We start from the raw sequence: 21,205 nt of genomic DNA, 5'->3' as shown, positions 1-21,205 counted from the left end.
ATAATTTTTCGAATAAACTGATCAATATTTAAGTGGAATGCTTGAATTTTCAAACAAAAATGGATTTTCTAGAAAAAATACGATTTTGTAACAAAAAACTGGAATAGCTAAATTTACATTAGAAAAATTAATTAAAGACACAAAGATTGAGCAAAATATTTAAAGTTTTAACGGAAATAGTTAAATTTTTAGTAAAAAAATTAATTTTCAGCGGAAGGGGAAACGAATTTTCAATTAAAATTATGATTCTTCAACCAAAGGAATTAATTTTTGACAGAAGAATTTAACTTTCATCCAAGTAATTAAATTTTCACTAAAAAAAGATGTTTAGAATATTTTAATTATTAATTTAAAAAATTATTTATCCAAAAAAGGTGTGTTTTCAACCCAATAAATGAATTTCCAACTAAAAAGATCATTTGTCAACCATAATTCTTGAATTTTTAACTTTTAAAGTTGAAGTTTAAAAGTTTTTAAAATCAAAAATGTTCTATTGAATTTTTCAATAATTTACACGTATAATCTGGAAGGTAATAACACTTTTCAACTGATTAATTTCAAGTTTAATGAATTTAAACCGCAAAATTAAGAATTTTTAACATTCATAAATTATAGAGTTCAAAGATTTAGATTAAGTTCCAAAAATATAAATCCAGGTTAACATTTTCGATACTCTAAATTAAGTAATCAATAAATTAACTTTGAAAATGGTCAAAATTATATTATTTAGTTATTTTAGGCCATTCAATATTTGAAAATTTTAATTTTTTTCAACTTAAAAATTCTTAAATTAGAATTTAAATTATTTTCATTTCAAATAGTTTAAGCATCCTTGGAATACTTTAAAATAGCATTTCATAATCTTGAGAAATCTTGAAGTAGTTTTAAACTTTTCCAAATTAGCTTTATTTTTGAAATTTTTTCAAAACGTCTTAATAACTTTAAAAATTAATTGAATGTGTCCAACAAATTTTAGAAAACCCTGCGAATTAAAAAAAATGTCCTTAAAATTTGGATTTCTAAATAACAATTGAACACTTATTATTTTTAGAAACAATCAGAGTACTTTTAAAATATATTTAGAAGTTTCAAAAAGATTAAAAATTAATCTAGAACTTGAAATGATTTCAAATAACTTTAACGAAGTGTGTTCTTCGAAAAAATTTGGTTATTCATAACTAAATTTCGGTGCAAATACTCACAACCTAATTTAAATCAAAATGTAGATTTTTGCAGTTTAAAGAAAGTAGAAGCTTTTTAAGAATTGTGAAAGGCTCCAAACAAAAATATTCAAAAATATTTCAAGATAATTGCAATATTATTAAAAACTTTTTTTTTCTAAAAAATGTAGCAAAAATTTTATTCAGTTTAAAATATGTTTAGAAGTTCTGAAAATTTTTTTCCCAAACCTCGATTTTAAGTTTTAAATAAATTTTGAATCTTTGAAAAACTTCTGAATATCTCTTAAAATTATTGAAAATTTTCTACAAATAATACGTGTTCAATTATTATTTATACATCAAAATTCAACAATTTCGCCTACAAATTAAACATTTTATTAAGTTGAACATTCAAAATTGTGACGTTGAAATGTTAAAATCTTTTTGAAATTTTTTTAACAATTCAAAGCTTTCTGTGTCAAAAAATAAAGTTTCAAATTGTTTACTTTAAAATATTTAGCTTTAATTTAATCCTTTTAAATTACGAGTCAAATATTGATAAATATTAATTATCCTTTTTCTTAATCAATTGAAAAAAAATAAAAATGGGTTAAAAATTGAATAATTTAGACTGAAACAATATTTTTAATGTAATAAAGGCCTTTAAGAACGAATTAATTACAAATCTGGAAATTCTTTAACTTTCAACGGATTTAGAATCATTTTATTAAATCAATTATTGTTCAGTTTTTCATACTTAAAGTACAGATCCATTTTAAAAATTACTTATTTATATCTACAGCTGATAAAATAAAACTGTTTTTCATCAAAAATTTTCAACTTCAAACGTTTAATTTTTTATGTCTTCAAGACTGCACGTTAAAATTCTTTATATTAAAAATATAAGCTTAAAAATAAAAATATAAAATTTTTCAGGTCAAGGATTTTCGAATTACGCATCATAAACTGAATGATATAATTGAAAAAGATGTCAATTCAACTAATTATTTTACAAACTGTTGAAATCGAATTTTGACCGATTTTTATTCTGAAAATTTGTAAAATTCCTGGTTAAAAAAAATTCACTGTCATTTCCCGGTCCAGCGGTCACCCTCTGGAATTCTTAGAATTTTAGAATATTTTAATTTTTAATCAAAAACAGTTGAATTCAACAAAAAAATTTTTTAACTAAGATTCTTCAATCGAGATGTTGAATTTTCAACCAAAAATATAAATATTTTATAAAAAATACGAATTTTCGACAAAATCAATTAATTTTAAGATAAAACAGATAATTGGTCAGACAAATGAAATAGTTAAAAAATTAATGCTTAACCATACATTTTTTACTAAAATCATGAATATTTAACTGTAATACTTGGATTTTCAAAAAAAGAAGATTGATTTTCCCACAAAAGACTGGCAGATAAATTTTCAGTTAAGAAATTAATTTCCAGCGAAAGAAGAAATGAGTTAAATTTAAAAAACAAAAGAATTTTCAAATTTGATGTTCAAAAATCGATTTTCAAGCAAAAAAAGAATGAATTTTTAACAAAATATTTAAATACAGTATTATATAGCTACTTTTATAAATGAAGAATTATTTTTATTCAACTTTATATTTAATTTTTTTTTTAATTAGGCACGTTTTCGAAAAAATTTTCGGACCTTAATTTTAGGATTATTCAAAAGATATTAATGAATTTATCATCAGATTGGAATAAATTCACGGGGTTTGAAAGGCTCTCAATGTATTTCATAGATTTCACATATTATAATAATTCTTTTTGTGATATTTTTACATTGAAAGTTTATTTTATAAATTAATTTAAAAAAAAAACAATTAGTTTTTTGTTTTTATTAATTGAGATTATATTGGAAAGCATTATAAAACTGTAAAATATTGCTTTAAGTTTATTTTCAATCATTTTTAAATTTAAAAAATGAGGGGAATAACAATTATTTTCACTTTATCAATAAAAATGTTTTTTTTGTTTGTTTAAATAAATAAACTTTAAACCTAATGAAATTTTATTTTAAGTTTATTCAACAATATACAATAACAATTATTAATCAATTTTAAATGTCGAAATTAAAATTCTAATTAATGGAAAACAATTTTATTTTCTAATTCTGAAAAATATGTGTGTTTAACAATTAGATCTTCAACTTCCGTTGAAAAGATGTGACGCAAAAAATACAATTAAATTTACAATTTAATTTTTCCATAAAACATATAAGTATTAAAAAACAAATATCTTAGTTTCCCACTTTTAATCTGTTTTTCTGTAATTAATTCTTGTAACTAATAAAATACTTATCCTCGTTTGAATCAATATTTTTTTTACACGATATTAATTAAAATCGATCTTCAAAAATAATCTCCGTAGGGAAAAATGATTTCAACAGAAAAGGAAAGCGTGAACTGGAGTGTATAATGTAAAAATTCGAATTATTAAATAAAATCATTATTTTATATTATTTCAATACATTTATTGACTTGTAAGAGCAATAGCAGTAAAAAAAAATTACAATCTGCGACCACGACGACCACCCTTTCTGCGCGTGGAATCGGAAGGAATTGGAGTCACGTCTTCAATTCTTCCAATCTTCATGCTGGAACGAGCCAAAGCACGAAGAGCAGATTGTGCTCCTGGTCCGGGTGTCTTTGTCTTGTTTCCTCCGGTGGCTCGGAGTTTAATGTGCAGAGCTGTAATTCCAAGCGACTTGCACTTTTCCGCTACGTCCTAAATAGAGAGAGAGAAAAAAAAGGAAAAGAACATTATATTTTATCATTTAATAAGGCCTCCAGTCCATGCACCAGAACGACCGGATCTCAGAATAGCCGGAATGAAGCGTTGACCAATCAAAAAATTTCCGCGGAAACAGTGCCTTGTTCTCGAGCCGAAGTAAGCCGCAGATGAAATTTACTATAGTGCGTGTCACATTTGTTTTGAGTGTTTTTTTTCAAAAGTGTTTACCAGTTGAGGTTATAAAAAATAATAAATTATGAACATAATGAGCAGTGTTGATGAATTAAGGGAACATGTAAGTATCAATTTTACGTACAGCCTTATAGATTTTTTTTTGCATTTTTTATTTGAAAAGTTTTATTTGAGGCTTTAATATTATATATAACGCATACACAGGCTTATATATTTAACAATGTTTTATTTGCGAAAATTAAATAATTTATAATATTTGTCTGGATGTAAAAGAGGAAGGGAGAATAAAAAACGAATTAAAAAATTTTTAATTATATTTTTTATAGTTCCACAAAAATTTCAAATTTCCACAAAAAATTCAAAATTTATAATAACTTTGCAGATATACTTAGCATTTATTGTATTTTAAATACTTGTCTACTTAATTTCGCGCCAATAAGCGTTCCGTTCATTTCAAAAGTTGTCAAACACATGCACCGGAATGACCGTAGCCCGGAATGACCGCGACAAAAATCGCTTATTGGCGCGAAATTAAGTACACAAGTATTTAAAACACAATAAATGCTAAATATATCTGCAAAATTATTATAAATATTGAATCAAAATTGTTAATTGCATGCATCTTACGAATATATATTGCAAATAATTTAATGTGGAGCTATACAAAATATAATTAAAAAATTTTTAAATTCTTTTTTTATTCTCCCTTCCTCTTTTACATCCAGACAAATATTATAAATTATCCAATTTTCGCAAATAAAGCATTGTTCACGATATAAGCCGGTGTATGTGTTATACATAATATTTAAGCATAAAAAAAACTTTTCATATAAAAAACGCAAAAAGAAATGTATAAGACTGTACGTAAAATTGATACTTACATCATGTTCCCTTAATTAATCAACACTGATCATTATCTTAATAATTTATTATTTTTTATAACCTCAAGTGGTAAACACTTTTGAAAACAAAAAACACTCACAAAAAATGTGACATGCACTATAGTAAATTTCATCTGCAGCTAACTTCGGTTCGTGAACGAAACACTGTTTCCGCGGAAATTTTCTGATTGGTCAACGCTTCATTCCGGCCATTCTAAGATCCGGTCGTTCTGGCATATGGACTGAAGGCCTAATTCATCTCCAATTGACGGACGCATTAAAAACAAAACAGGGTTGCTACAAAATCCTGATTTCGAAATTCCTCAACTATTCCTTGACAATTTTTTTATTTTCCCTGGTCGTTATGAATTTCTCGTTCGGGTATAAAAACAAAATTACAACTGGGAGATAAGAAATGGTAATGCAAAGGAAGGTTGGTTTATAAATTAATCTTAAAGTCTTTTAGCGCCAGCAATCTTGCGTAAGAAAATGTTTTACTTAAATTCCAACAAGAATATTAATTTTCTATGAATAACGACGAATTTTCAATAAAATATATGAGGTTTTAACTAAAAAAGATAAATTTTTAATTTAAAAAATGAATTTTAAACCAAATAAGGTAAACCGCCCACTACTGGGACAACATAAAAAGTATGTCCAATACTGGGAAAATAATCAATATCGTTGAGTATCTTTTATATTCCAACATAAATTATAAAATTAAAAATGTTCTATTATTTTTGAAGTTCTTTTAAATTTGTTACCACTATTTATTTCTGTTATAGATTTATATGAAATATTATAAAAATTAATGAGATTAATATTATCGATTTACTTTTTGAGACAAATTAAGTAAATTAACTTTTCTCTTGAAAATTTATATTTTCAAGTTAAAAATATAAGTGTTTATAAAAAAGCACATCTTTCTGACTTGAAAATTCAACAGTTTGGTTACGACATTTTTTTATTTCTTGACTGAAAAATGTTTTTTGATTAACATTTGAACTATTTTCTTGAAATTTCGTCTTTTTGGTTCGAAAATGTATCTTTTTAATTATAAATTTTATCTTTCTTAAACAAAAATACAACTGTAGTTGAAAATTAATCTGTTTAGGTTGAGGATTCACCAGGTTGATTGGAAATTAGTTTTTTTCTTAAATTAATTCGGCTGCGTTGAATAAGTAATTAAAATCTTTTTTAGTTGAAATATCAACTATTATATTTTTTTCATCAGAATTTACCTTTTTTGATTAACCTAATACTTCAACTTTCTAACAAAATCTTGAATTTTAAAATAAAAAGACTAATTTTCTACCAAAAAAGATTAATCCTTATAAAAAAAATATAATAGTTGACATTTCAAACAAAAAATGTTCCAATTATAATATTAAACATGACATGATTTTTTAGCCAAATAAGATTTTTTATTTAAAAAAATAAAAAATTATTCAAATAAATTGTTGAATTTTCTACCATAAGAATATCATTTTCAATAAAACAGTTGCATTTTCCTAAGAAAAAATATGATTAATAATTAAAATGATAAATTTTCAAAACAAAAAGACGAATTTTCAACAAAATAGTTAAAATATTAATCAAAACAGATTTTTCAGTCAGTATAATTTTCAAATAATAAAAACTGTATCCAAAAAATAATTGAAACTGTCTCAATACTTTTTCAATTTATATATTAACTTGAAGTAAGAAGAATTCTAATGCAAAATTTACTACCAAAAAGCTTAATTTTGGAGTAAATCGATAATATTAAATTTTAATGCATATTTAATAATTTTTTATAAAAAAATTAATTTAGGAGTTATTATTAAATTACTTACCTGAGCAGTTTGCAAAATTTGAGATTAGAATTATAGGTTTCAATAAACCACTTTGAACAATTTATTTCGAATAATTAATCAATTAAACGGTAATCACAATCCATTCTTGCTTTTTAGTGTATTCTGTAATTATAAGTAAATTGTGCCATTTTATTTATTTTGATAAACCCCATTGGATTTTCCTTGTCCCAGTATTGGCTTATTTTGTGTCCCACTAATGGGTGATCTGACTAGCTTAACAAATATCCATTTAAATTAATAAACTATAAAATTAATAATGTATTTTAATAACTTTTTACCAAAAAAGGTGACTTTGAACCAAATAGTGTAATTATCAACCAAAAAAGTTAAATTTTCAAACAAATAGTTGCATTTTTAACAAACAAAAATGATGACTTTAGATACAAAAATTAATATTCAACAAAAAAAGAATTTTCAACACAACAGTAATATTTTATAACCAAAGAAATTAATTTGCAAACAAATTAATTTTTAACCAAAGAGTAGAATTTTCGACCAAAAACACTAATTTTCCGCCAAGATTGTAGCAAAAACTACAAATTCTCAACTGAAAAAGATCAATTTTCGACTAAAGTTGTTAGTTATATTTTCAGTTACAAAAATTACATTAAAAAAACACCCTATTTAAAACAAAACAGTTCAATTTTCAATGAAAGAAATTAATTTTCAGCTGCTAAAAAGATAAATTTATCAAAGGGAAAATTAATCTTTCATTACAAAACATGAATACTTAAATTTTCAGTTTAAGACATTAATTTTTAAAACTAAGAATTTTGACCATATGTTGTTACATTTTGAAAAAAATTAATAAAAATATAAATGATAAAAAAATTAATATAAATTAAAATACTTTGATTTTCAAATAAAAAAATGTCTTCTCAACGAAGAGGTAATTTTTTCAGTCAAAAATGAAAAAAACTGACCGCATAAAAAATGAATTTTTTTTGCCTGAAATATGAATTTTCTATAAACTAGTTGAATATGCGAACAGAAAATATGAATTTTCAACTAAGTAGTTTAATTATTCACTAAAATATTTGAATATTCAACACAAAAAGAAGATTTTTTAACACAAGAGTTGTATTTTCAACAACAAAACAAGATTTTTTATGACAAAATTGTTGAATTTCAAACAAAATAGTTAAATTTTTTATCACAAAATGAATACTTAAACCTAGTTTTTCAGGAATAATTTTGAAAAAATTCCAGGTCTATTTTTTTTAGATTTAGCCAATTAAATTGAATTGTAACAAATTATAATGCAATGGTTTATCAATAACGTTTATTGAATTCAAAAGAATGTTTAATAATACTTTAAGAACAATTATATTCGAAATATTTACATAAGAAATTTAGGAGAACATTTGAAAATAATAACAATCTTAAAAAACTCTGACATTTTAAACACAGTTGAAATAAAACTTTTAGGTCGCAATAATTAATAAAATTGTCTATATTAAAATTTACCAAAATTAAATCAGTCCGTGAATTTCTTCATTAACATTTCCAGTTCTTTTTCAATTTTCAAATATATAAAATTCGCTATAAAATACTAAATAATTATTACTTTTAAACAGAGACGATTAAAAGTTCCAGACATTTTTTTTGTTTAATTCCATGGCTTTTTCAGATGTATTAAACACTTTTTGAATTTCGATGACTTTCCCAGGTCCTATGAAAAATTGAGAATAGTCATATCCGGTGTAACATTGTCTGAAATTTCGATTTGTGATCAGAATTTTGAAAAAAAAATATTGTTGTTCATTCAACAAAAAACGTGGGTTTGAAAATAAAATAAATTTTTCTTTGCATATTTTCTGATCAAAAGCAACAGCGGATTTCTACGATTTGTGGATTTTTTGTGCCCATGTACCCTAACCTTCAAAATATACAGGTAGATTTTAAAAAACAAAATCATGGAGGCACCAAATATGGCGGCTTGAAATGAAAAATTTTTGTATAGAAATTGTATTTTTTTAGACGAAAACAATTTTATTTCTATTTACATGAAAATGTAAATCAGAAGGTCTTTCGGGTCGCTGATTACGAATATGATGTCAGATTTTCAAAATTCAAGATGGCGGATCGAATATGGAGGAAAAATTTTTTTAAATGTTTAATTTTCATGAAAATTGTTACTAGAGGTTTTTTTGGTGTCGCTGATTACAAATATGCTACCAGAATTTCAAAATTCAATATGGCGGCCAAAAATATTCAAAAAATTTGGCTTTCGATCCGAAAATATTGAAAGAAAAAATTTGTTTATTTTCAAAACCACTTTTTTTGTTAAATAAACAACCATAAATTTTTCAAACTGTTATTTTTTTCAAAATTCCGATCACATAAATCGAAATTTCAGATAATTTTACATCGGATATTACTATTCTCAATTTTTTTAGGACCGTTTTGAACTGACTTGAACTTAATGGGTTAATATTAACAAGTTCTCTGTTCTAAATTTAATTTCAATCTTATTAAGTTTTTTCGTGGTGGAGGGTCCAAATAAAATTTGTCAGAAAAACGCCGTAAGTAATTTTTGGATGACCCCTCAACTTTTTTATCGAAATTTCCCTGTTTTAAATTCCCTGACTTGTAGCAACCCCGAACTTATCAAATTATTCATGCACTATTTTAAATATTAGCAAAATACCTCGAACTTTCTAGAGTAAATCCAATGTAATATCAGATGTTAGTACTTATATTTTTTGTCAGATATTGTGAATTTAAAGCAGTTTTGTCTTCCTCCAGCGTTATAAAAAAATGAATATTTCATCATTTTCGAACGCTAAGAAGAATATTTTTTTCCCACAAACATGAACGCATACACGGTTACAAATATCACCTGCATGCTGCCTGGATGTGGTACATTAAAAAATTTTTTTTTTTAAATAGCTAGATTTTTGAAAAGAATTATTTGATGAAATTCAAAATTACCTGAGCGGCCAACATAGCAGCGTAGGGAGAAGCTTCATCTCTGTCAGCCTTCACCTTCATTCCACCAGTAACACGAGCGATCGTTTCCCTGAAAAAAAATACAAAATCGATTTTTTTTTCTCGAAAATTCCCTGTTTCAAGTCAAAATTGCAATTCATTTGGAAAATTCACTCTTCCAAGTCAGGATTATAATTCTTCTGGAAAATTTCTTGTTCCAGACCTGAATTATAATTTTTGTAACAAAATTCTCTGAACCGAATTCGAATTACATATAATTGCTTCGGAAAATTTCCTGTCACTGATCCAAATTACATTTTTTCTCGAAAATCCCCGAAAGCAACTTAAAATTATAATTAAAAAAATTCCCAATTCTAGAAAGAAGTATAATAATTCTTTTAGAAAATTTCCTTTCAAATTCAGAATTACAGATATCTATTCCAAAATCCGCTGTTCCGTTTCAAAATAACAGTTTGTATATTTTTATTTTAAAACATAAGTATGGCTCTGATTGATTTGAAAAAATATATATAAAAATTTGAGATTTCAAAGACTTTAATAACAAAAATTGCCAACAGAATTAATTCTATTATTTCCATTGTCGACTTGTTATCTTGTTCATTGTTTAAAATAAATATAATATATTATATATAGTCAATATAAATATAATAAAATAATAAAACAATTTTATTATTAGTTTTAGTACTAACGTATAAAAAAATTCCCGGCCCTTTCCCGTCCAGGAAGAGACCGGGTTTATAGTTTAGAATATTTTTGTAATATTTCAATTTAAATGTTTTGTCTTCTTTCAACCTTAAAAAATGGATATTCCATAGTTTTCGAAGTCTATGAAGAATTTTTATTTACCACAAACATGAACGCTTACTCGGTTACAAATATCACCTGCATGCTGCCTGGATGTGGTACGTTTCATAATTTTAAACTCAAAAGTCTTTATTTAATATACGAAATTTACAGAGATAATAATTTGGAATAATAATTATTGATTTAATAATTATAAAATAAAACAATTCTTTTGAAAAATTCCTTGTTCCAGGTCTAAATTATAATTTTATTACGAAAATTCCCAAATTCGATTCAGGATACGTAACTGAAGTTTGCAACGTATATAAACAAAAATAAATTTGTTTTTTATTTTACATATAATTTTCGAAGTCCCTAGGCGTGTAAAACTTAGTCAACTATTAAGAATGATTGGGATTAAACTAATTTTTGTTTTACCTGTCACCAGGTACAAATGACCACTAAACGAAATTTCGGAAATTTTATAATTTCGTTTATAAACGTTGCAAACTTCAATCACATTTCAGGATTACATATAATTGCTTCATAATATTTCCTTTTCCAACTCAAAATTATAATTTTTCTTGAAAATTCACTGTTTGTAAGTTAGAATTATACTCCTCTTTTAAATCAAGATATAACTCTGAATTCTAATTCTCTTGGAAAATTCCTTGTACGAGATCTGATTTTTTTGTCAAAAATTCTCTGGGGACAGAAAAATCCCGAAAACATTGCCGAAACTGTAAAATTCCCGAACAGTTCATAATATTACCGAATGGGAAAATTCCCGAAAATTTATAATATTACCGAATTTGAAATTTCCAGAATAATATTCCCGACAGAAAATTTTCAAATTATCAAATATTTGAATTTAAACCATTAATTTTTTTATATATATTATTTATTTAAAAATAATATAGTTAAAAAATATTTTATTGCAAAAATAGATTTTTAATATTAAACCATTTTCCAATTATTATTAATTAATTTAAATTATAACAATAATTTGAGGAACTTTAAACATTAAAAATATTTTGTTAAAATAAAAATATTTGATTATTGTATTTATAATAAATGAATAATATTTATAAAACAAAATTTTTTTAACTGTTCAAATTCGTCAATTTTCTAGTTCGGATATTTTATTAGTCGGAAATTTTAAATTCGGTACTATTATAAACTGCTTGAAACTTTATTATTAGGAAATTTTCCATTCGGTAATATTATAAACTCTTCGGGATTTTACCAATTCTTTAAATTCATCATTCGGGAATTTTCTAATTAGAAAATTTTACTATTCAGAAATTTTTCAATTCTAAAATTTTACAGTGCCTGAAGTTTTATTTTTCGGGATTTTTCAGTCTTCCCATTTTCGGACACAATTTACAATTACATACAACAATTGACTCGGAAAACTTCTGTTTTCAACTAAAAATTATCATTTTTCGCGGAAATGCACTGGTGAAAGTCAAAATTATACTTCGTTTTTAAATCTAGGTAAAACTCCAAATTATAATTCTCTTGGAAAATTCCTTGTAAGAGATATGAATAATCTTTGTTTGTCAAAAATTCTCTGGGGCCTAAAAAATCCCGAAACATAACATTTTCGAAACTGTACAATATTATCGAATTTGAAAATTCCAGAATAATATTCCAGACAAAAAGTTTCCCAATTATCAAATATCTGAATTTAAACCATTCATTTTTTTATAGATATTATATTATTTGTTGAAAATATAGTTAACAAATATTTTTATTGCAAAAATATATTTTTAATATTGGAACTTTCTAAAATTATTGTTTGACTTGGAAATAATAATTTTCATCAAGAAATATTTTTTTCCAATTATTATTATTTTAAACTCTTAACAATAATTTTAGCAACTGTAAACATTAAAAATATTTTGTTTAAATACAAATATTTGATTATTGTATTTATAATAAATAAATAGGTAATATTTATAAAACAAAGTTTTTTAAGTGTTCGAATTCGGGAATTTTATAATTCGGAAATTTTTGAGTTCGGATATTTTATGTGTCGGGAATTTTATTTTTTGGCATTTTTCATTTTTCCCATTCTCGGAAACAATTCAGAATTACATACAATTGTTTCGGAGAACTTCCGTTTTCAACTAAAAATGATCATTTTTCTCAAAAATTCACTATTCCAAGTTAGAATTATAATTCTTTTAGAAAATTTCTTGTTCCAGGCATAAATTACTTTTTTTTCTCTCAAAAATTTTCCGAACCAATTCAGAATTGCACCTAGTTATTTCGGAATTTTTCTGAAAACTTCACTGTATTAAATTAGAATTATACTTCTTTTTTAATTCCATGTATAACTCAAAATTGTAATTCTTTTGGAAAATTCTTCTAAAAAATTAAAATGATTCTTTTCAAAAGTTTCTTTTTCTGAATCAGAACTATAACAATTGTTTTAGAAAATGCCATTTTGAAACGCTTAATTACAGAAGAAAATCAAATTGGAAAATTTGCTGTTCTAAACCTTAATTGCAGTTTTTATACTTTTATTTTAAAACGTAAAATTTTTCTATTTCTGATTTAAAAAAATCTGTGTATCCCGGATTTGAAGGATTTTAAAAGATAAAAAATTGCAAATATATATTGAAAAAACTGAGAATAATAAAATATAACATTTTTAATATACATTTTAGTACAATAGAACAAAACAGACCATAAAATTGAAAGGCCTTTAGAATATTTTTGAGACTTTTAAATGTAAATAAATTGTCTTCTTCCAACCTTGGAAAAAAATGGACATTCCATAGTTTCCGTAGGCTACGAAGAATTTTTCTTTTCCACAAACATGAACGCTTACACGGTTACAAACACCACCTGCATGCTGCCTGGATGTGGTGCGTTTCAAATTGTTTAAACTCAAAATTTTATATTTATTTAATATATAAAATTTATAGAAATAATTGTTTGAAATTATGATATGGTTTCTATATTTTCTAGGCTTTCAAATTTTAATCTTATTCCGTTCCTATTGTTAACAATTTGTAAAGTTTTCAATATTTAAATTGAAATATTATTTTATATTCAGTGCTTTCAAATGATAAGATTCTCGATATTGTTCTCAACATTATTTTCAACTAATTTTCGATTAACTCTTGTGCTCATAATTTTACCTTACATACATTATTATTCTGAGATTCTATTTTTCCTTCTGAAATTTCCATTTAATTTTTAATTTCCTTGGGAAATTCCCTGTTCCATTTTAGAATTAAAGTTCCTTTCAAAAATTCCCTGTGTAAGAAGAGAATTATAATTCTTTTCGAAAATTTAACGTTCCAAGTCAAAATTACATTTTTTGAGAAAAATTCACTGTTTCATGTCACAAAATATGAAAATTTCTCTAAAAATTCAATTTTTTAATTCACATTCACAGATATATATATATATATATATTTAAATTTTCAGATTAATATTAGTTTGAGAAGAGACCGAATTTCAAGATTTCAAAGATTAAGAAAAAAAAAATTGCAAGCATCATATATTATCTTCATTTTCAACAATAAATTCTTTTTTATTTTTCGTTTCGTGATTGAAAAAAATTGGAAGTGATCAAATATCAAAAGACTTAATATTCGCTTTATTACAATCTAATGAAAAATCACATTCAAATTCCCGGGTTTCCGGTCAAGTAGATGCGCTGTTTATACTTTAGAAAATAATATTAGATAGCTTTTAGAATATTTTTTACAGGGTTAAATTTGTCTTCTTCCAACCTTAGAAAAAAATGGACATTCCATAGTTTCCGAAGGCTACGAAGAATTTTTCTTTTCCACAAACATGAACGCTTACACGGTTACAAATATCACCTGCATGCTGCCTGGATGTGGTACATTAATTTTTTTCCTCGAATCTTTAGATACATAAAGTTGAAACCAAAATATTGGACAAATTAATATGTTTTCTGCTGACTTATTTAAAATGTATATTCAATTGATATTTATTATTTTCCTAAAGATGAGATATCTTGAAATTAAACAAAAAAATTTTAACCAACTTTACAAAAATGTTATTAAGGTATTGTCCTCAAGATCGTGATGGTCCCAAAAATCTCGAAACTTGGTTATAATTTAAATATATGTTTTAAAAATATTTTAAAAGTAATATTTAATGAAAAAACCATTTATTTTTAGCATTTTATATCTTTGTTGAATATTCGTTTTTTTGGTTGAAAAATTTACCATTTTAGTTGAAAATCCATCTCTAAATGAAAATTAATTTCATTTCAACTGAAAATTACACTATTCAATGTATTATTTAACTGAAAATTGACTTCTTTGGTTGAAAATTGTTTTTTTTTTTTAATTAAAACTGATTTTAACTTAATACGTAAATTTTTTGTTTATGGCTGAAAAATTTAATCTTTTTTTAAATTAAAAATTCGACTGTGGTTGAAAATTCACCTTTTTGGTTGAAATTGCAACTAATTGATTAAAAGTAACTGTTTGGTTAAAAATGAATTTATTTTGTTGAAAATTCAACTATTTGATCAGAAATTCATCTTTCTTGACTGAAAATTAACTTTTTTGTTGAAAAGCCATTCTTTCTGTCCATTTGGATTAAAAAATAAATTATTTGATTGAAAATAGAACCGGTTTTCCAAAATTCCAAAATTTAATTTATTTGATATTTCAACAGTAAAAACTGAATTTGACACAAAATTTTTACATTTTCAAACAGAGATGACTTTTTAACAAACTAATTTAATTAAAAAAAAAAAAAAACGTTGAATTTTTAACAAAATAGTTGAATTTTCCGTTCACAAAGATGAAATTTGAACAAAAAACGTAATACGTGTATTATTTTTAAACAAAATTTCTACAAAAAGAGATGCATTTAAAAAAATAATAATAATAATTTTCAACCTAACAGATTAATTTTCAACCAAAAATAGGAAAGTTACATATTAAGTTAAAATTCACCTTAATTAAAAAAACAAACGAATTTTCAACCAGATATCAATTTTCAGCCAAATAATATATTGAATAGTTTAATTTTCAATTGAAAAAAAATTAATTTTCAATCAGAGATGAATTTTCAACTAAAATGGTAAATTTTCCAACCAAATTGATGAATTTTCAACCAAAAATATAAAAGTTACATTTTAATTTAAAATCCATTTTATTTAAAAAAAAAAAAAAAACGAATTTTCAACCAAAGATATAAATTTTCAGCCAAACAATATATTGAATAATTTAATTTTCAGTTGAAAAGAAATTAATTTTCAATCAGAGATGCATTTTCAACTTAAATGGTAAATTGTCCAACAAAGAATACGAATTTTCAACCAAAAATATAAAAGTTACATTTTAATTTAAAATCCATTTTAATAATAAAAAAAAAAAACAACGAATTTTTAACCAAAGATATAATTTTTCAGCCAAATAATATACTGAATAATTTAATTTTCAGTTGAAAAGGAATTAATTTTCAATCAGAGATGCATTTTCAACTTAAATGGTAAATTTTCCAACAAAAGGCTGAATTTTCTACCAAAAACATATATAAGTTACGTTTTAATTTAAAATCCATTCTAATAAAATTTTTTTTTTTTAAATTAAAAAAAAACGAATTTTCAACTAAAGATATAAATTTTCAGCCAAACAATATATTGAATAATTTAATTTTCTGTTGAAAAGAAATTAATTTTCAATCAGAGATGCATTTTCAACTTAAATGGTAAATTTTCTAACGAAAAAGGAAAATTTTCAACAAAGAAAGATTTTTAAATAGGAAAAAAGTCCATCTAAAAAAGTATAACTTTCAAGAGAAAGAAGAATTTCGAACTAAGGAATATCAATTTTCAACCAAAAATAGAAAAGTTACATTTTAATTTAAAAAAAAGAAACGAATTTTCAACAAGAGATTAATTTTCAACTAAAATTGTAAATTTTCCAACCAAAAAGAAGGATCTTTAACATGGAAAGATTTTTCAGTCAAAACGTGAAAAAACGTCATCCAAACTGTAAAACTTTCAAGACAATAGACGAATTTTCAACTTTTGATTAATTTTTACCAAAAAATGGAAAAGTTCTGCTTTTAGTTCAAAAAAGTAATTTCATTTTTTTTTAATCAACAAAAGAGTTCGGTTTTCATCCAAAGGATAAATAGAATAGTTAGTTTCCAATTAAAAAAATAATTTTCAATGAAAAAGATGAAATTCCAAGATTTAATTTTCCAAACAAATGGACGATTTTTTAACAAATGAAGGTTTTTCAGTCAAAAAGTAAAAACATATCCAAACTGTAAAACCTCCAAGACAAGAGACGAATTTTCAACTGAAGATCAATTTTCAACAAAAAAAAGTTAAATTTTTAGTTAGAAATAGTAATTTTAATTTTAAAAAAAGTCTTTTCAACAAAACAGTTCGACTTTCAGCCAAGGGGTAAATGAAATAGTTCAATTTTGAGTTAAAAAAATGAATTTACAATCAGAGTTGAATTTTTAACTAAAATGAGGAATCTTTAGAAAAATTATTTTTTAAAACGAAGTGTCTCGTCCTGAAATTTGAGATTAGTCAAATATTTTTTGTGAGCTTGGCTATTCGTCCCGAATTTTCGGGACACTGCGTTTTTTTTAAATGTGGTTCAACCTTCAAAGCAGTTATTTAATTTTCAACGAAAAAAGATGTCAATTTTTAATCAAAAACAGCAAATAAATTACCGATGAGAATATTATATCATGGTGGCCGCAAAAACTTTATTTTAAAAATTTCCTACTTTTTCGATAACCAAAGTGAAACAGAATCTTAATTTTTTTATTATTAACGTATAATATTTTATGTATACATATAAAAAGAATTTTGAAATTATTATAATTGACAGTTGTTTAAAGTTTCTCGTATAGAAATTCTCTGACTTTTAAAAGATTGGTTTCAAAATCACTGACAATTCTCTGCTTTCCTGATTTACCCTAAATTACGGCCTGCATAAAACAATAAAAAAAGATCAATTTTACGATAGAAAAAATTCCCGGTCCTAAATAAAATTTTCGTGCTTTTCCCGATTTTCTAGACAGTTTGTTTAAAATTAGCCAGAGAACATTAAAAACTTATTCAAAACTTTCTAAGGCTGCTAAAAAAGTAACCACTACTTTAAAAAATGTTCAAATTCACCTTACTTTAGACCATTTTCTGAAAAAAGTAAATATAATTTTCAAGTAATTTTTGTGAAAACCTAACCTCTCTGATTACTTTTAAAATGAATTAGAAAGACTTTTGATAAATTTTGACAGACTTTGTAGTGGAAAAAAAAGATACCGAAATGTCAGTATTCAAAGACGAAATGCTAGGAATGAAAATGGTTAATTTAGGAATAAAAAATTGTACACAAACCTTCCGGAAAGATCTGTCACGTGGACGAAAGTATCGTTGAAGCTGGCAAAAATGTGTGCGACTCCGAAAACGATCTCGCCTTCCCTAACCTGGGGACCGAGCGAAACTTGCACTTCTTCCTTCTGTACTTTGCGTTTTGGAGCCATTATTGCTGTGAATTAATAAATAAAATTTTAAATAATAAGACTGTTAATAAAATGCTTAATAAATTTGCAAGAGCACTAGAGAAAAAGAGGAAAAAATCAAGGGTATTAATATTTCGAGCAAATTCTCGAGGTGGTTTTCACGTCAGAAGGAACAAAATGCGTTAACACCGATTTTATATCCGCGCACATCAATGTTTATTAACGTTTAAAAGGTCACTTTTTGACAAAAAAATCATGCAATGATAGATCCGAAATAAGGGGGTATCATTATTTTTTGAAAATATTAATACTTTTTCGTTAAAATATGAGAAAATTGAGAGAGCTAACCTCTATTATTCTGTGTGAATAGCAGACAGGAAACTAGAAAGAAGGGTTAGGAAGGGCGACCAACATTATAAAGCTAAAACTGAACGATTAAAATAAACGTAGTTGGCTATCCTGGAAATGAATTTTGGCGCTTTTGTGTCATTTCTATTACTTTTTGGAATGTAATTTTATATATTTTGCTAAATACTTTTATTATTTGACTAAATAATTTTAAAAGTAATGATTTCCTATCTTAATTGTGTATAATTTGGCATAATAAGTAAAATTTGTATATAGGTTAGGAATAACCACGCTAAAATACAAATGTATTTCGCGCTTCAATTTTTAAAAAATTAATAAGAATTATAAAATGTTTCAACAAATAATTTCAAAATTAAAAATAAATCTATAATTCCTAATCGCTTTCCTGGTAGCAATTATTTTTTAAGAGAAAATGTAATAAATTACAGTAAAGGAAGATAATTATAACTTTGTATAAATATCAAGTTATTTGTAAAATTTGGTAAGTTTTAAACAAAAAAAAATTTCAACTTTTGAACACTTAATTTCAAGCTAAAATTAGATTCTAAGACGTAAATTATTCCGCTAGACACAAAAATACCTATATTATTCGTTTGGTTTTAAAGTTATACAAATATAATTTTTCTAAGTTTCTTGAGAAATTTTAAAAAGTATTTTAAAGAATTCAGATATTTCGAAAAAGAATCTAGAAAATATTGAAGAAAATACTTACATTTTACAGGATTTGAAAAATATTAAATCCTTTTAAAACTTCTGAAATTTATCTTAAAGTTTATAAAGAATTCTGCAAAATAAATTTTCTAAATATTTTAAAATATTCTAATAAAATTAATTTCTCTAAATAAAAAATCAGTTTATGCTTTCTTAAGAATCCAGAGAAAAACTGTTGATTTCTTTAATCATTTGAAATTTTAAAAATCTTTTCAAATATTCTCTTGAAATTAAATTAAAAAAAAAAAAATCTTTTTAAATTTTCCTAGGAATTTGAACGAAATTTATTTAATTCTCTTCAAAACTTTCGAAATTCTTAAGAAGAAAAGCATTTATGTTTTCTATAAAACTTTTGTAAATCTTCTTAAGATTTCAATTATTTTCTTATCTTTTTAAATCTGTTCACTATCTTTTTAAATAATTTAGTATTATTACAATTTTTAGAATCCTAAAAAATTAAAAAATTTGTCTTGAAGTCTGCCAGATTCTTTCCTGAAACTTTTTGAAATCTTAATGAATATTCTCTTAAAATTAAATTTTGAACATAAAAAATCATTTAAAAATTCCCTAGGAATCTAAACAAATTTTATTTATTCTTTTAAAAGCCTTCTAAATTCTTAAAAAGGCAATTGTTTACATTTTGCTTTAAACTTTAGTAAATATTCTTAAGATTTGAATAATTATTCAATTGTTTAGAAACCTAAAAAATTAAAAAAGTTGTCTTTTGAAATGTTTTGAATTTTTTAAAAATATACTCTTACAGTTAATTTTCAGAAAGAAAACCCCCTTACAAAATTTCCTAAGAATCTAATAAAAATGTTTCTCTCTCTTAAAACCTTTTAAAATTCTTAAAAGCTTATAGATTTTTTTTCAAAATCTTCAAAAATCAATATTCTGTTTAAAATTTTGTGAATCTTCTCAAGATTTACATTACTTTCTAATCTTTTTAATTTTCTAAGATGTAAATTATTTCGCTAGGCATAAGGAAATACGTATATTATTAGTTTGTTTTTAAACTTATATAAATATAATTCTTCTAAGATTCTTGAGAAAATTCAAAAAGTATTTGAAAGAATTCAGATGTATCGAAAAATAATCTAGAAAATTTGGAAATTTTTTTTTTATTTTACAGGATTTTAAACAATAGTTCTAAAAAGTTGAAACAGTTTGAAAGATACTGATGTCTTTTAGATTTAAAATGTTCAAACGAAATACAAAATCGAGTATAAAAACTCTTTAAACCTCATACAATTTTTCCTAAAGTTTATCAAAAATTTTGCAAAATTAAAAAAATGGCCTTAAAATCTTCGATATTCTTTTTTGACAATTTTCGAAATATTTGTAAATGTTTGGAAATCATTCACAATATTCTCTTAAAATTAATTTCACTAAATAAAAAAATTACTTTATACTTTCCTAGGAATCTAGAAACAAAATATTGATTCACTTGAAACCTTTCAAAATTTGTAAAAAGATTCTTTTTCTCAATATTTTCAAAGATCTACATTTTCCTGGAAATTTTGTTAAAATTTCCAAATTTGTTTCATTCTCTTCAAACCTTCCGAAATTCTTAAAAAGATGAGTATTTTAATTTTTATAAAACTTTTGCAAATCTTCTTAAAATTTAAATTATTTTCCAATCATTTGAAAACTGTTAAATCTATTTTTTTAAATTCAGTTTTACTACAATTTTTAGAATCCTATACAATAAAAAAAATATGTCTTGAAGTCTTCTATTCTTTTTTGAAAATTTAAAAAATCTTATTAAATATGCTCTTAAAATTAATGTTTGAAAATAAAGAATCATAAAAAAATTTTCCTAAGAATCTAAACAAATTTTCTTTATTCTTTTGAAACCTTTCAAAATTCTTGAAAAGGCAAGTGTTCATATTTTGTCTAAAACTGCTGTCAATCTTTTTAAGATATAAATTATTTTCGACTCTGTTGAAAACTGTTAAATATCTTTTAAAATAATTTAGTTTTCTTAAACTGTTTAGAAATCTAGAAAATTAAAAAAGTCGTGTTAAAATCTTCCAGATTATTTTTAAAAATTT

At 24.0% G+C, this 21,205-nt stretch overlaps 1 protein-coding gene across 1 annotated transcript; it reads right to left on the bottom strand.

Annotated features, from left to right (window-relative positions):
* Nucleotides 1–3,612: 3,612 nt before the first annotated feature.
* Nucleotides 3,613–18,526, bottom strand: LOC117182105 (40S ribosomal protein S14a). Its single transcript, XM_033375138.1, has 4 exons — nt 18,420–18,526; nt 17,947–18,097; nt 9,777–9,864; nt 3,613–3,907 (listed from the first exon to the last, which is right to left on the bottom strand). Exons 2-4 carry the CDS (start codon nt 18,090–18,092, stop codon nt 3,689–3,691), a joined length of 453 nt encoding a protein of 150 aa, XP_033231029.1. The 5' UTR covers nt 18,093–18,097; nt 18,420–18,526; the 3' UTR covers nt 3,613–3,688.
* Nucleotides 18,527–21,205: the final 2,679 nt, after the last annotated feature.

Source organism: Belonocnema kinseyi, chromosome 10 (genome assembly GCF_010883055.1).
Source record: "Belonocnema kinseyi isolate 2016_QV_RU_SX_M_011 chromosome 10, B_treatae_v1, whole genome shotgun sequence".
NCBI classification, from domain to species: domain Eukaryota; kingdom Metazoa; phylum Arthropoda; class Insecta; order Hymenoptera; family Cynipidae; genus Belonocnema; species Belonocnema kinseyi.
The sequence above is the reverse complement of the archived record's forward strand: the minus strand, read 5'-3'. Positions and strand labels throughout refer to the sequence as shown.

Bases quoted from the DNA above. Each gene is read 5' to 3' on its own strand.
- LOC117182105 (XM_033375138.1), bottom strand. From the start codon at position 18,092: ATGGCTCCAAAACGCAAAGTACAGAAGGAAGAAGTGCAAGTTTCGCTC. The intron at 9,865-17,946 runs GTTTGTGTACAA...ATTTTTTTTCAG, and splicing joins GTGACAGATCTTTCCGGAAG to GGAAACGATCGCTCGTGTTA. The intron at 3,908-9,776 runs GTAATTTTGAAT...CTCTCTATTTAG, and splicing joins CTGCTATGTTGGCCGCTCAG to GACGTAGCGGAAAAGTGCAA.